Source organism: Gobio gobio, assembly GCF_949357685.1.
Source record: "Gobio gobio genome assembly, chromosome: 3".
Lineage (NCBI taxonomy): Eukaryota > Metazoa > Chordata > Actinopteri > Cypriniformes > Gobionidae > Gobio > Gobio gobio.
The window spans coordinates 25,557,203-25,573,921 of NC_137099.1; the positions used below are offsets into that span (position 1 = coordinate 25,557,203).

The 16,719-nt window shown below is 35.9% G+C and overlaps 2 protein-coding genes across 2 annotated transcripts; both read left to right on the forward strand.

Annotated features, from left to right (window-relative positions):
* Positions 1–473: 473 nt before the first annotated feature.
* rhoh (ras homolog family member H) lies at positions 474–1,811 on the forward strand. Its single transcript, XM_079811738.1, has one exon. It carries the CDS (start codon positions 809–811, stop codon positions 1,394–1,396), a length of 588 nt encoding a protein of 195 aa, XP_079667864.1. The 5' UTR covers positions 474–808; the 3' UTR covers positions 1,397–1,811.
* Positions 1,812–8,444: 6,633 nt separating this feature from the next.
* Positions 8,445–16,484, forward strand: chrna9a (cholinergic receptor, nicotinic, alpha 9a; the record flags this gene model as incomplete). Its single annotated transcript, XM_079811737.1, has 6 exons — positions 8,445–8,490; positions 9,150–9,295; positions 11,766–11,920; positions 12,120–12,303; positions 14,023–14,374; positions 15,619–16,484. The coding sequence occupies 6 exons, from the start codon at positions 8,445–8,447 to the stop codon at positions 16,482–16,484; spliced, it is 1,749 nt and encodes a 582-aa protein (XP_079667863.1).
* Between the last annotated feature and the right edge of the window lie 235 nt (positions 16,485–16,719).

Genomic DNA, 16,719 nt, shown 5'->3' on the forward strand with positions numbered 1-16,719 from the left:
TGTGATGAGAGTCCACTGTGCTTGTGGTATAGCAGGTATTGTAATTTCAAATCTAAGAAAAATTTGGGAAAAGTGAAAAATTTAGTGGTTGTCAATTGAACGATGTTTTAGTGGTTCATTGGTATTGTAAAGATCAGGTCCAAACACCATCAGGCCCCAGAGACCGTCATTGACACACACACACACACACACACGTACGTATTTCTAAATAATTAGTTTTGTGTTCTGCAGACGAAAGAAAGTCATATAGGTTCGAAACAACATGAGGGTGAGAAAATGATGACAATGCTTTTTTCTTTCGAGTAAACAATTTCTTTAAATATAAGACAAATAAAATATATAGATATAAATCAAATTTAAGATTACATTTAAAAATCTCATTGTATTAAAATATTTCTTGGTGTTTTGTGATAGCATAGTTATTTAACTTTTTTATTCTTTCAACAGGATTCAGAGACAGAGAGAGACAGAGAGAGTAAAACGAGAACAAGGGATACAGCTTTCTGCAAGACTTCTCACTTCTGGATTTCTATGTCTTGAATATCTCTAATGATACATAATGACCTCAGTTCCTAAACCTTCACTGGATTACAGAGCAAAGGAATAAGTCACCACTTCACAAGACTTCAGAATGCTGTGGGAATTGCAGGGTTTTTACACTTGGTCCTCATAGATCTGCAAACTTCTAATTCTCAATGATGACCTCATCATCTGTTGGACACCACTGATTTTTTTTATTTTTATTTTTTTTTTTATTGGAACTATTAGACTGCACCTTACAATAGGAGATTGCACGAGAGACAGAAGGATGAACGGCTTAACAGAGACCTCAGTGAAATGCGTACTGGTTGGGGACTGTGCAGTGGGTAAAACTGCACTTCTTGTACGGTTCACTTCTGAAACATTCCCAGAGAGCTATAGACCCACTGTCTATGAAAACACTGGGGTGGATGTATTCATGGATGGAATTCAGATCAGCTTGGGTCTGTGGGATACAGCAGGACATGATACATTCCGCCAAATCCGCCCCATGTCCTATCAGCAGGCAGATGTGGTTCTGCTATGCTATTCGGTAGCAAATGCAAATTCGTTAAGCAATTTGAGGCAAAAATGGATCGCTGAAGTGAGGGAATTTCTTCCGAAGGTACCTGTGCTAGTTGTTGCCACACAGACAGACCATCGTGAGATAGGCCCGTATCGTGCCAACTGCACTACGGCCTCGGAGGGCAAACAGGTGGCACAAGAGATCCGTGCCAAAGGATACCTGGAATGCTCGGCTCTCAGCAATCGGGGCGTGCAACAGGTTTTTGAGTGTGCCGTTCGAACAGCTGTTAATCGAGAACGAAGACGGACAAGGCGGAGACTCCTAGACTTTAATCCCTGTAAAGTCTCCTGAATGCTTTTAAAACAGGGATGTTTTTTTAATTATCATCACTAAGATAAAATTGTTTCTCACACACAAAGCCAACTAACTGAAGCCTCAACAAAGACTTCTTAACACTGACGTCTTAATACTGTTTACCTAAAAGACTATTTGAATTTGAGTCTGCTTGTCAGGCATTGAAATCTGACCATAGTTTAGACACAATCCAGATATTGAACAGATATTTATTCATGAAACAGCTGTGGCCTTGTTCATTTTAGTTTTTTTTTATATCTAGGATTTTACTGTTGAATATAGGCCTACTTTAAAAGACAATTGCATCTTTTATTGCCGTTCTACTGCAAATGTACATGTGCAGATTGTTGTTGAAGTCCATATTTTAAATTTCATTCTTTTAGCTTTATTTTCCTGGTTTCTTGTGAATTGAAATGGACCCTTAAAACTCGCTCTTTGTCTACTACTGGTCCCTCTCCTAGACCTGTGAAATAAGGATTCACATTAGCTCATGCAACACTGAGATCACATTCTGTAATTTTAGATGGCAAATAAATCACTGGCAATAAATTTGCTGACAACACTTTTCTTTCTTCTATGATATGCTGTTTACGGAGCTTAGGAAAAGATAAAATGAGAATTTCAGTCCTGAGGTGCTTATTCTTAAAAGATTGATTTCATAGTATTTATGAAGTCACTTAAATTAGTTGTTTTAATAAAAAAGAGTTAAGCTGGTACTTTGCCATGTATCTGTGTGGTCTGTCATGCACAGTGAACGAGCAAAAACGTTCTGACTACATGAACGTATATGGCATCAAAAATCAGAATTGGTAAAAAAAAGGGGTTTTCAAACTTAATGCCAAGAAATCCTAAATATGACAATCCCCTTGTGAAGGACCCCCTTCCTTAAATATACAGGCAGCTATTTATTCATTTCTACTGTATAGCCTATATAAGTTAGGCCTATATAAGTAGTGATATAACAAAAAATGTCAAAAAATTATTTAAATTAAAAATTTAATAATTTGTGTTATTTTCATTGTACTTACGCTAAATAAATTATTGAAAGTGGTAAATAAAAAAAAAAAAATTAAATACTATTGAAAATATTATTATTATTATCATTATTATTAGTCGTAGTAGTAGTAGTAGTATTAGTAGTAGTAATAGCATTCAAAGTTTTTAATAAAATTATAATTTTTTACACTTTATTTTGGTGAAATTTTCTGTGGATAGCGTATACTTGAGGCCCCCAGACCTCAATTTGAACACGCCTTGGTAAAAACAGTTGCAATGGACAAAAGTATTCCACAGTAAATGCAAAGCCTTTGACAAACAACAAAACATTTTTGAAGATACCTTATACATAGACTTGCTTGCCTTCTAGAAAATATTTTTACAATTTTTAAAACATTGGTAAATCGGTAACTAATTTGGATGAAGGCCTCCATTATAAATTAGTTAATGACATCATTAACATTCATAGCAAAGTATCTGAGAAACCATTTGACAGAAAACATTCGGTTTAAATAAATAGCAGTATAGCATGCTACATATAAATCATAATAACATTTGTGCATTATGTCTTTTGTCTTGTGCAACAAATATCTGCATCTGATATCTAGTCTACATTTTACCATGTAACAATGGGTATACAAGCAGTTTCTGAGACACGCACCAAAAAAATAGATGTATCTTTAGCAAATGTATAGACATAATAAAATGGCACACTGCTTGATAAAATCTAGAACGTTCAAATATGTAATACATAATGTTTTGGGACCGTGCAGGATATAAAGAGAAAATATTATTTATAACCATTCTGAAACACTCTATTTTGAGGTTCCAGGTTTGGTTGTCAGTGTAAGTAGAGTCTAGTGAGAACTTTTACAAAGAAAACAGGGACAAAGTTAATTTGGTTTGAGCTAAAGTCTACTTCAGTTGCAACAGAAACTATATAATACTAAAATGCTAATAGATTACTTACTTTCTTACTCCAGATATTACAAACCTCTATGATTATATATTATACATCAGATATGTTTAGATTGGCTGTGATAGTATCACATCGCACAGCAGTTTTGTGTTTGTGACTGACAATTTGAAGGCTTGGACACAATGTAAAACAGTTAAACAGGTCATGAGGATAAGGCTTGATGCATAGAAGAGATCAGAGGAAAATGTACAGTATATACAGATGTTTATAATATTTTCAACTTATAGCCTCTGACATTTTGACCCTTTCACGAGTTCACACTTACATATAATTTATGGAGAGTACATTTAAATGCATATTTGGCTTGCTGTCCGAGGGGAGGGCTTTGAGCTCGGAATTTGGACCGAACCCAGAGTACCCCCGTGTATGTAAGTAGCTAGAACTAAAAGTGTGGAGAAGGGGTGGTGGAGGGATGCTGATAGACTGTCAACGAACGGAGGTAAGACACGCTGTGTATATATAAACCTCTTATTGTTGATTAGCTGAGTGCTCTCCACTTGTGTCAATTATCTGACCGTGCTCCTCCCGAAGCTGGTTAAGAAAACATAATTTATGTAATAAGGCAGGAGAATATTTTTTTATAAAATTATCAAATTAACACAGGCAAGATGTAAAAACAAAGGATATGGTGCGCTATACTACACACACTACATAAAAGGAAAAGTCGGCAGAGGAGCTGAAGAAGACAGAGCAACATAAAAAAAAGTATATGTTATGTGGTTTATGGAGATAAGGTGATGTAGGCCAATGCTTTTGGAGAACTGAAGATTTCAGACCCCGAAACCACATCCCAACAGGAGAACGTCTTTCTCTGAACTTGCTGAAAACACGTGCTTGGTGGCTCTATAGAAAAAAATGTACAACTGTATTGCAAAATGTATATCTCTTTCTAAATGTTTTGTAAGTAAATGTATTCTTACGTGATCATAAATATTTTGTACTGGAGAAATCAACATGAGTGGTTTATTGAAATGTTGCTCTAGAGAAGATAAAAAAAGAGAAAATTACCTACATTTGTACAATTACACTTTAAATGGGTTTATTCAACATTTTAGTAGATTTGTTTAGCAGCTTATGAGTTATTCCTATTTTTAAACAAATGAAGAGGGATTAGTTAATACGATCAACAGGAGTGTACTTAAACTGTAATATATATACCACAAAAGAGGATGTGAAAACTCTCAAAAGATTTTATTTAGTCATTTTTATTTTGTGAAGCTAACAAGAATGCCAAGGGTGAGAATACATGTTACCTGATTGAATATTAACAATGGACGTAATAATGAACGTAATAAGGTTTTGTGTTACATTTATGAATTTTCTTTCAAAAAAGAAAACTGTATGCATTTATTCCTTCTGCGGAACACAAAAGAAGATATTTTGAATGTCCCCCTTACAATGAAAGGTTCCTGTTATTCTGGACCTCACTAACTTTAACTGTATGGACAAAAACTGTAGAGACATTCCACAAAATATCTTCTTTAAAATGAGAAAATGATGACAGATTTTGTTTTTGTTTTTGGGTGAACTACCCCTTTAAAGTAATAGGCTTGTAACTGTAATATGTAGCTAAGAGAGATTTCTGGAGATGTTATATGTATTATCAATATTCCTTAATCCATTTTTGGCCAATTTACAGAGTGCTGTGGTCTGCACAACACACAAAATAAATACACGCACACATAGACATTCGTTCTATGTGACTCTACCACACAGTCTGTTCTCTTTTCTACAACAGGAAACACCTGCACTGTTCTCTTACCACACGGACGCTCTGATACACATACACACACAATCCACCCATATAGCATCAAAGCCTTGCACAATCACCTATTTATGACAGTTAAGCCAAAACTTAAGAGATTGTGCATCATCAGATAAGTTACATATGCATTTTAGTTCCAATTGCTGAGGTGATGCTAAAAAACCAAGTCAAAATAGTCAGAGATATTAAGAACCATCAGTTGAACCATTTTCCACACTTTGGTTTGTCTGGCCAATGGTGAGCCAGAGAGGAATTAGTGTGTAGGACAGGGAAGATACCCCTGAAAATGATACTGAAAGAATCACCTTAATTTCAGAAAGCACAAAGAAAATACACATCCTGAGTCATTTTGAGTCCTTATGTCATTTCATTGTGTCATTTTATCTCTAAAGATACACTGACCTGCTCTGCTGCAGAGTAACATAAAGTGAAGAAAAGGATAATTATCTAAAACAACTTTCTTTTTTAGCAACATTTATTTAGTCGTAACTGTCTATAATTGTTTACTGGAGCATTATGGGTAATGTAGTTCTGCAGCATAATATGTCAAAGTGCACTACAGGATATGAAACTCTCCTACGCCTGAGAAAGAAAGAGAAAGATATAAAGATGCATCGAGAAGAACCACTTCCTGTCTTGTTCCTCTCATCTCTCATCATTTCAGACCCCACGGTCCTTGTGTGTGTATGCGCTTGTATTCCTGCGTAGGTGCTGGGAAATATGAGGGGGCTGTCTGACACAATCTAAAAAGATTCAGTTACGAGCAGCTCCACAAAGGTGCCCAGAACGCTATAAATCTGTTACAGAGAATCAACTTTTTATTTCAAAAACAGTTTTTTTTCAAGAAATGTATGTAATTATTCTTATGTTTTCTGTTCTACAATCACAATATGCTGATTTTTAGAATTTCAAATTTCAAATTTTTAGTCCTCTTATATCTTCCAACACCAGAAAAGCAAAATGACTGCTTTGAAGACGTGCAATATGTGATATACAAAATATGACTTTTTTTCAGCACTGGTAAATTTGAAGTTGTTTCCATGGTAATTCATTGATTTACACCTGATGTTCATTTTTTTCATTAGTTTCTGTGTATTTAAGCCCTGCGTTTTTGTTCAGTTCATTTGTTATCGTTATATATTGCATATTACTGGCTGTTCTGTTCTGTTCTGTTTTGTCAAGTCTAAGTATCCTGAGAGTTTTGTTTTTGGAGTTTATGTTAATTAAAAGCTACTGCCAGTGATGGATACAGCTCTTTTATTTCACTGTTTTCAACCGTGCACGACAAGTTTATTAATGGTGTTGACACATAGCCTATTTAGTAGCAGGCAAGGAAAAACTATTTTTTGAGAAAACAATAGAGAAACAATAGAGAAAACAATAGAATACAAATTTGTTTCATTTATCCAAAATAAGTCTATGATACATAAACTTTCCTTCTTTCATTCTCTATCTAATGTAAAATGAGAATTACTGCACTGTCTGAATGAATGTAGCTCCATAGGCCAGTTGTTCAAAACATTTAATCTGGATCAAAATTATCTGGATTTGGAAATCCCATGTTTTGCTATCCAGAATCAGGTATCCATTTTACTTTTGTGCCGGTTTTGGATTGGATTGGATCACCCTGATCCAGATACACACCTTGTCAGATTACCAAATCTGTGCTCTATGGAGCCCCTAAAGGGACATGGTGATGGAAAAAATATGAGTTGGGAAAATAAATTAATTAAAATGTTTTTGCGTTCTCTCAGAAAAGTTTTGCGTAGCGTTCACCCGAGAAACTTGCGTTCGCTCGCGAAGAACTTTTGACTGGTTCCTCTCTTAAGATAAGAAGTAAAAAGTCTTATAAGTGATATAAAAAAAAAAACCCACTTCAAATTTAATATAATATTTTGTTTGATATTTACAGCTGTTTGGGGATTATTTTATGGCGGCTAAATCTTTTTTTACTTTGGCTGTAGGCTACCGAAAGGCTTAATAGGTAGCCTAATGTCTACTTCTAATTTATTACTTTAACAATTAGCCTAACTAATCAAGAGCAAAATAAAATAATATGTGTTTGTGTATTATATGATACAAATGTTGTATTTTTTGACCAGTTTTAAAGTTTTACTTCATTTTCTTCCTTGAATCCACCTTGAAATCCTGCCTCTTGTTGGGATCAGGATAATCCTGTTTTTTTTTGGATCAAAGTTATCCAAATCCTACTGACAAGTTTTAAACAACACAAACAATAGGTTTGATCCAGATTAAAACTAGGATTGGATTCCGTGATCTAATCTGATTTCAGATCCCTTATTTCCCTTTTGAACAACCCATTTTCAAGATTTTACCAATCCGATAACCAAAATCCAATCAGTTTACCTTTGAACAACTGGCCCCATAGCATTAATTTAACATACACTTTTCATTTTAGTGCTTCAGCCATTGAGAAAAGAATATACCCTTAGAGTAAACTAATACAGGGAACAATGTTACTTGTTCTCACTCTTTAATGAGATTGAAAGTTGATATGGGACACAGATGCAAAGAAAGGCTGAATAAAACACATTTTTCATTTCCATGTACAGTACACGACTGAGAAAGAGATCAGAATGTCAGTGTGTTTCATTTAGTCCTTGTAATGTGTTACCTGTTCACCTCTGCTGTCTTCAAATTCAATGTGTGCAAATGTAAGAGTGGAGACAGACCTTTAAAATTCATTGTGTGTAACATTCAAACCACCTGACCTGTCTACACTACACCCTTGTCAGATCAGCTCTCACTCTGACTGATAGGACAAACACATTCAATCACACACAATCACAACGGACAATCCATCACAAGTCTGGAGAACATTACACCTAAGGTGTTTCTGCTTTTGAAAGAACAGAAGATCCCAGTGTTATAAACACACATTCTTTTTACATATAGTTATATCTCCACAGTGACATGAAGTGTGTGTGTGTGTGTGTGTGTGTGTGTGTGTGTGTGTGTGTGTGTGTGTGTGTGTGTGTGTGTGTGTGTGTGTGTGTGTGTGTGTGTGTGTGCGTGTGTGCGTGTGTGTGTGTGTGCATTTGCGTTAGTGTGCATGCTATGTGATACCTCGGCTCTTGTTCCAGAGAAGCAGTAAGAATGACATTCAGGCCTTCGGTGTTGTACCTGGCACACCATCACTCTCAATGTTCAGATCGCTATGGGACTTCTCTCAATTTCTCTTTCCTCCTCTGCAGCAAATAACATATAACAATGAAGAGCAAATGAGGAGCAACAGCAAATAACAACAGGCAGATTGTATTTTATTTTTGCCTTTCTTCTGAAAAATGAAGATCATATTTCTTGTGATTCACATTAGCATGTTGCTACATGGTAAGTTCATGCTTCTTTTAATGCTGAAGCTGTTACAAAAATTCTTAATCAGCATTTTTGTCTTGGTTTTCAGTAAAATATCTGAACATACTTAAAACAAGATACATTTATTTCATAAGCAAAATTGTCAGATGATAGATTTTCAGAGAATATATTTTGAATCAAGCCTAATTTTCATACCTCATTAACAAATTGGCTTTTCTTTTTTTAAATATAAATAAAACATTCTTGAATTTATGCTTAAAAAAATAAAAATAAAAGGATAATAGTAAAATAAGACAAAAAGTTCAAGTTTCTCTTAAAACAACTCTTAAACAATATGAAAATACTGATTAAGAAATACTTTTATATTTACACCAAGTTAAATATATATTACTGTTATATATTTATTTATATAGTACTTTGATAAACACCATTGATCACCAGTATGCCAATATTTTAAAGTTCTGAGATGTTATAATGTCTAAAACAAAATGTTTGAACATTTTTCTGTACTCTTTATTGGTGCCTTAAAAAATATCATAGTTTTCACAAAATTACCATAGTTACTGGGGTAATTTTGGAATGATTTGTTCAATTTCAACATATGTATTATTTTGTATGCCATAAGTCTCAACTTTATTGTATAAAAACGAAATAAAATATGTTCTCCTCTCCAGTTGTTTTCTCTGCTCAGGGTCATTTTGCTCAAAAATTGCTGAATGACCTAATGGAGAACTATTCTAATGCTTTACGGCCTGTGGAGGACACAGACAAAGCTCTTAATGTTACTCTGCAGATCACACTCTCTCAGATCAAAGATATGGTGAGCACTATACACACACACAATACAGAATATTGACATTTAATCTTTTACCTATACCTCAAGATTTATAGTCACTGAATAATAGAGCAGAATGAGTTTATGCATCAGATGTACTGCAGAGACAGTGTGTCTGAAATAACTTCCGCTGATTCTGAGATCAAGGCATATAACACACCAGCAAAGAACCCACACACTGTCCAACTGACCTTGATGTGGCATGGCTTCTGGGCATAATTTTGCGACTTACTTCTGAAACCGCACAGGTCACACATTGGCCCCAGACTTATCTGGAAATACATGCCTAGCTCAAATTCATATAGGCCTACTCATTCAGGCCCAGTGCTTAAATAACCACAGTTAACTACTTGTACATGCTTTTTGCCCAAACAATTATGTAGTTATAGAATTGCCAATAGTAACCAACCATGCAAACTTGCCATCAATGGATACCAGCTGTGGTCTTCACTAAAGTTGCAGTTATAGTGGATAACTGTAGGTGTCAGAAGTTATCAAATGTTTACAGTGTGGATCCTTTTCTCATTAACTCTCTGTATCCTGTAACACTGTAAACATTATATGTATGTATAGTGTGAGCTGCGTGACTAATGTATAATAGTTTCTAACAAGCGTGCCACTGCGGATCATGTTTTATCCTCACTTTAAAGTGTTTTATGTATCAGTGTCATTTATCAGTATCCTTTATGCATTAATATGTGTGTTTAAGTAACCTGGAAAATAAGATTTTTATTATTTATTCTATTCATTTTATTATTATTTTTTCAATTGCACATTATAACTGTCAGCTTTAAAATAAGAAACATTAGAACATGCTCATTCATTTGGAAAAAAACTATTATAAGCGTGGTAATTATAAGGAGTGAAAATGAATTCACAAATGAATATAAACTTCAGAGTGTCTTGTATGGTCTTGTATGTCCTTCTATGCTTTAATGGCAGAAGTACTCAGGTTGACATGAACTCAACTAAAAAGTTCAGCAAAACACAATGATCATGTTATCCAGCATGATTTCAGAAAGTTTCAAACTGAGCATCTTGTGCTTCAATGGAAGCAATAACATCTTACCTTTTGCTCAAAGTAGTTCACATCACATGATCAATGTCACAAGTTTGTTTATTTGGTTGGTAACCTAAAATTAGTGCAAAATCGCTAATCTTGTTTACCATTCATTAAGATTTTCAATGTGGTTTAGATTCTTTGCAGTTGATGCGATACTCTACCAAGGTACTATTTTCAAATCTTAGCACGACAATAAAATATATAAAATCAATAATATTTTTATTATTTTAATCATTGTAGTCTTTAAAAAAAAATATTTTAAAAACTTGTTGGTCTGTTAAAAAATCTGTCAAAACATACTTACTCAAATGCCATTCCAAACCTTTCTTTCTTCCTTCTGTGGAGCCCAAAATAATATAATTTAAGAATATTGGAGTTCAAACATATTGGACTGCAGAGACTTTAATTGTACAGATAAAGAAAGAATCTAAGATATCTCTTTATTTCTGTGTTCCACAGATTAAAGGAAAGCATAAAGTTTTGCAAACAACATGAGGGTAAATTATGACAGAATTGTAATTTTAGGGAAACTATTACTGTAATTGATGAAATTAAATTATAATGGCATGGTTTTGCCTTCAGTGTTTGTGTGCTCTGTCTGTAGGTTATAAGGCATTGGTAGTCATTGTTTATTTGTGTTACAGAAAGAGACAAGGAATTTCTCATTTAAGAGACACTGAATTTCCGCCCTGATCAAACTCAATCAAATATTAATTTACTGAACCTGAGGAGTACTTTTAACCAATGAGATGTGATATGTAGAAGGCATTAAGTGCAACCTAAGGGTTCAGACTTTCTTCCCTTTCATTCTTCATTGTTGTGAGAAAGTGTTCCATGTAGAACAACAGGGTTTTATCTTGCAGATCAAGACCCTGTGTGACTGAATACTCGGGACTAACATACAACGTAACCCATACTTTTACCTCAAAGAAAATTGTATATCTAACCTCATCACATTATTGAACATGTTTACATTAAGCACAGATATCTGAATGCAATATCTGGAACCATCCCTTTATATGTGTGCAAACTGTTAAACGTCTCAAATCTTTTTATCCTTTTTGTTGACAAAGGACCTCATATGACTTTCTTTCTCCTATGGAACACAAAAGAAGATATTTGAAGAATATTTCAGCTGATTTTGTTCATAAAAATTAAAGTATTGCTCCAAAAAGACAAAATTAGCATAAAAGTAATCAATACAACTCAAGTATTTTTATGACAAACAGACCAAATATTAAGTGGTTATTCACTCGCAAATCAAAACATCGATCAATTTACGTATACAGAGGTTAAATAAAAAATGGCAGCACATCAATAACATAAATTCATAGATTTGGATACAGCAAGTTTATACAATAAAGTTGCTTTGTCCTTGACTCTTTGTGCTAGGATGAAAGGAACCAGGTGCTGACCACATACCTGTGGGTGCGTCAGATCTGGCATGATGCTTATCTGCGCTGGGATAAAGATGAGTATGATGGACTTGAGGTCATTCGAATACCCAGCGATCTTGTTTGGAGACCAGACATCGTTCTGTATAACAAGTAAAACACCTTCAGTACATTTATTACCAGTTGTCACATACACACTTTATCTTTCATTAAACAGGGAAACATACTAATCTGTGCATTTAAAGATTACATGAATTGAGGATTGAACTAATATGTGGACAACAGGCACAAATTTGATTGTCTGTTACATAAGACACTGAATTATTAACCTCTATATCGCTTTTTTACTTAGTGCGGATGAGGAGGACTCCTCTGGACCCCCAGGCACTAATGTGGTATTGAGGTATAGTGGTGAGATCACTTGGGACTCCCCTGCCATTACCAAGAGTTCCTGTAAGGTGGACGTCTCTTATTTCCCCTTTGATAGTCAAGAGTGCAACCTTACCTTTGGCTCCTGGACCTATAATGGCAACCAGGTAATATGCACTTGATAGGTGTACATGCAGTAAATACAATAGTAAACATGCATGTATTCTTCTGTTGAGCTATTCTAATGAGTTACTTTGGATAAAAGCTTTTTGTCTCTGAACATATGTAAGATGTACACACTGTTATGTAACAATAGATATGTAATCCCCTTACTCACTAACTGTTAGTAAGAGCAGGGATATTTTTAACACATATGAGTTTTTGCTTATTTACACAGAAAATGCTTAGACGTACACACAAGTCAACTGCATTCTTAATATCTACAAAAGGATGAGATAAATGTAATGGTAAATGAAAAAGCTCCATACTATGAATTTATTGTAGCTGTATGCTAAATGTTAGTAAGTACATCTTCAGCATCTCAAATTATGAAGTGATATTATACACTATATTGCCAAAAGTATTGGGACACCCCTCTAAATCATTGAATTAAGGTGTTGCAATCACTTCCATGGCCAAAGGTGTTTAAAATCAAGCACCTAGGCATGCAGACGCTTCTACAAACATTTGTGAAAGAATGGGTCGCCCTCCAGAGCTTAGTCAATTCAGGCATGGTACTGTGATAGGTTGCCACCTGTGCAATATGTCCATTTGTGAAATTTCCTCACTACTAAATATTCCACGGTCAACTGTTAGTGGTATTATAAAAAAGTGGAACAACAGCAACTTAGCAACTGAAGTGGTTGGCCACGTAAAATCACAGAGCGGGGTCAGCGCATGCTGAGGTGCACAGTGCGCAGAAGTCGCCAACTTTCTGCAGAGTCAATAGCTACAGACCTCCAAACTTTGTGTGGCCTTCAGATTAGCTCAAGAACAGTGCGTAGAGAGCTTCAACGAATAGGTTTCCATGGCCAAGCAGCTGCATCCAAGCCTTACATCACCAAGTGCAATGCAAAGCGTGGGATGCAGTGGTGTAAAGCACACCACCACTGGACTCTAGAGCAGTGGAGACGTGTTCTCTGGAGTGACGAATCACGCTTTTCTGTCTGGCAATCCGATGGACGAGTCTGGGTTTGGTGGTTGCCAGGAGAACTGTACTTGCCTGACTACAATGTTCCAAGTGTAAGGTTTGGTGGAGGGGGATTATGGTTTGTTTTTCAGGGGTTGTGCTTGGCCCATTAGTTCCAGTGAAATGAACTCTTAAAACTCTCAAAAATTCCCACAAACACACTCCTAAACCTTGTGGAAAGCCTTCCCAGAACAGTTGAAGCTGTCATAGCTGCAAAGGGTGGGCCAACTCCATATTAAACCCTACGGATCAAGAATGAGATGTCATTCAAGTTCATGTGCATGTAAAGGCAGGCGTCCCAAAACTTTGGGCAATATAGTGTATATATGAACACATAGAAAGGATGTTATTAAATAATATTAAAAGCTATTGAAAATGTATGGTGGCTTGACCTCTGTGTCGTCTATATGCACTGTCTGTTACTTTATTTCTGCTGTTTTTAAAAAACATAACATACAAATATATGTAACATTTGAAGGAGAGAAAACATTTTTTTTAAAATACCCAAAATATAAATAATAAATAAATATAAATAAAAATACCTAAAATTACAGTAGAACTTACTTTACTGTATCCTGTTTTTTATTCATATATAATGCAAATGAAAACCTGTTATTCTGGGAGAAGGTAGTTGTGGAGGAGAATATAAGCAGAATTGTGAATTGCCTACTGAAAATCATCTCCACTGTAATCCCAGGTGGACATCACTATGGGCATGGAGGGTGGTGACCTTTCAGACTTTGTGGAAAACGTGGAATGGGAGTGTCATGGCATGCCAGCCGTTAAGAACGTCATTATGTATGGCTGCTGCTCAGACCCTTACCCTGATATAACATACACAGTCCTTCTCAAGCGGCGATCTTCCTTCTACATCTTCAACTTGCTTCTGCCGTGTTTCCTCATTTCATTCCTGGCTCCGCTGGGCTTCTACCTGCCTGCTGATTCTGGGGAGAAGGTCTCACTGGGGGTGACGGTGCTGCTGGCTCTGACTGTATTTCAGCTGATGGTGGCAGAGAGTATGCCACCTTCAGAAAGTGTTCCACTAATTGGTGAGTTTAGAGTGGAGCATAAAGCTTTTGGAAAGATTTGAATGAGCTCTCTTTTTCTATCTTTCCATTTCTTATTGGCTACAAAATATGGTTGCCGCTCCGGTTAGAGTGTTAAATGTGCTTCTGTTTATACAATTTGGTTATTTGTCACTGTCACTGTGGTTACAGACCTTTCTCGTGGCTCAATTTACCCCCTAGTGGCAGTTGTAGTTAACAATCAGTTAATTATTTCTGACTGCTTTTTATGAATTTTAATACGTTAAATCTACATTGTCACTCTAGTTCAAAAGGGAAATTAATGATTTCTGGTTATGGCTGTGACATAGCCAATAGAAAAAATGCTATAGCTATATGCTAATGCTATATATATTTTCTTTCAGAAAAATAGTAAACCAAATAAAGAACCATTGTTGCCAAATCGCAGTATCATGTATCACTAAATGGAGACAAAAATGAAAATATATATTTTAATTTTTATTGAAATATACCAATATATTTATGCAAAGACAAACAATTACAAAAAACAAAATTAACCATAATTTAACTACAAATTAAAAAACAAAACAAAAACGATTATTAACCCCCCCCCCCCTTTTTATCATATAGTGACCTTTAATTTGGAGCAAGAGAAACTCAGGGAGTGACTTATTGCATCAGACGTGTCACTTTGCTCACAGCTGATTGGTCCAATTTCAGTTTGAGATCTCTTATCCAGAACATAACCGGCTCCGGAGCAGGTTAGCTGTGAAGCTTAAGTTACTATGACGATGAACAGCTAAAAGCCAAGCCACTTTCATGGTACATAAAACCCTGCATTCTAAATGAAACTTACCTGGCTAGCCAGCGAAACTGGCTTCATGGGAAACTGGCTTCTGCCCCTGGTCTATTGTTTATCTTTTGTCATAAACTGGTTCTCAACTCTGCCCTTGAGGTCTACTTTCGTGCAGAGTTTAACTCCAACCTTGATCAAACTCACGTCTATAACTTTCTAGTATTCCTGAAGACTTTGATTAGCTAGTTCAGGTGTGTTTGATTAGGGTTGGAGGAAAAACTCAGGTAGGTGGGCTTGTAGTGTCAGAGTGGAGAAACCCTGTCATAAGCATTTAAAAGTGCTTATTTAGACGTCAAGTTGTTGTATGAACAGGACAATCAAGTAGCACCTGATAGTACATACAATTCCCAAACACTAATTGTGCTTATGTAGTGTTTTTGTTATTTATTCCTTGTTTGTGTCTTTCTTATAGGAAAATACTACATCGCAACAATGACCATGATAACAGCCTCTACATCATTGACTATCTTCATCATGAATATACACTTCTGTGGAGCGGAAGCAAAACCTGTGCCCCACTGGGCCAAAGTCATGATAATAGACTACATGTCAAAGATCTTCTTTGTGTATGAGGTAGGGGAGAATTGCACCACACCTGAAAGCGACAGAGGTCCATTGTTCTCTGAAGACCCGCTGGCTAGCCTGGAGAGAGATGGGTATTTTGACAAAGGGTTTTATGGAGACTGTCAGCATGATAACAGAAACCACAGTCAGTTTAATGGGTACAATCACAGAGACCACCGGCATGGGAATGGGTACCATCACAACAACAGTGACTATCGGCAACATAGGCACCAGCATCAAAGGAGGACCCGCTCATCTTCAAATTCTCCTATCCGACAGAATACCAATCATCCAAAATACACACACTACATTGGTCGAGATGGAAGCGATAAGCTCCCACTGACAAGCCAGGAAAAACTAAAAGATAGCGAACTGTCCATTCCAGAAAAACTTAATGGATACACCTACGATCATGGCAATGGCTATCTCAATGGAGTTGGTTATCTCCATGATAATGGCTACAGCAAAACCTTTGGAGCAGATAGATACAATAAGAACCCCACTGGCACAGGATATGTATGCGTCTGTGGCCAACATCAGAAAGTGGTGCAAAACATTGACTACATAGCTAACTGTTTTAGAGAGCAAAGGGCACACCAGGCAAAAGGGGCAGAGTGGAAGAAGGTTGCCAAGGTGATGGATAGGTTCTTCATGTGGGTGTTTTTCATTATGGTATTCCTCATGAGTATCCTTGTCATGGCCAAGGCAACCTAAAGCCATTTACACATTAAAGACGCAAACGATTGATTCTAAAATGGGTAACTCTATATGTGTCAAAAGACCATTTAGTTACTGATTTTTTTTTTAAACAACAATTTCTATAACCCTGTATTTGTCGAAAATGGGTGCATGTTCTACATTCAACTTAATATATGTATTGCAGTTACAGCATGAGTGTTAGTTTGTTTGAATGTCTCACTTTCTTCATTGTTTACTTTATTCGACCCGC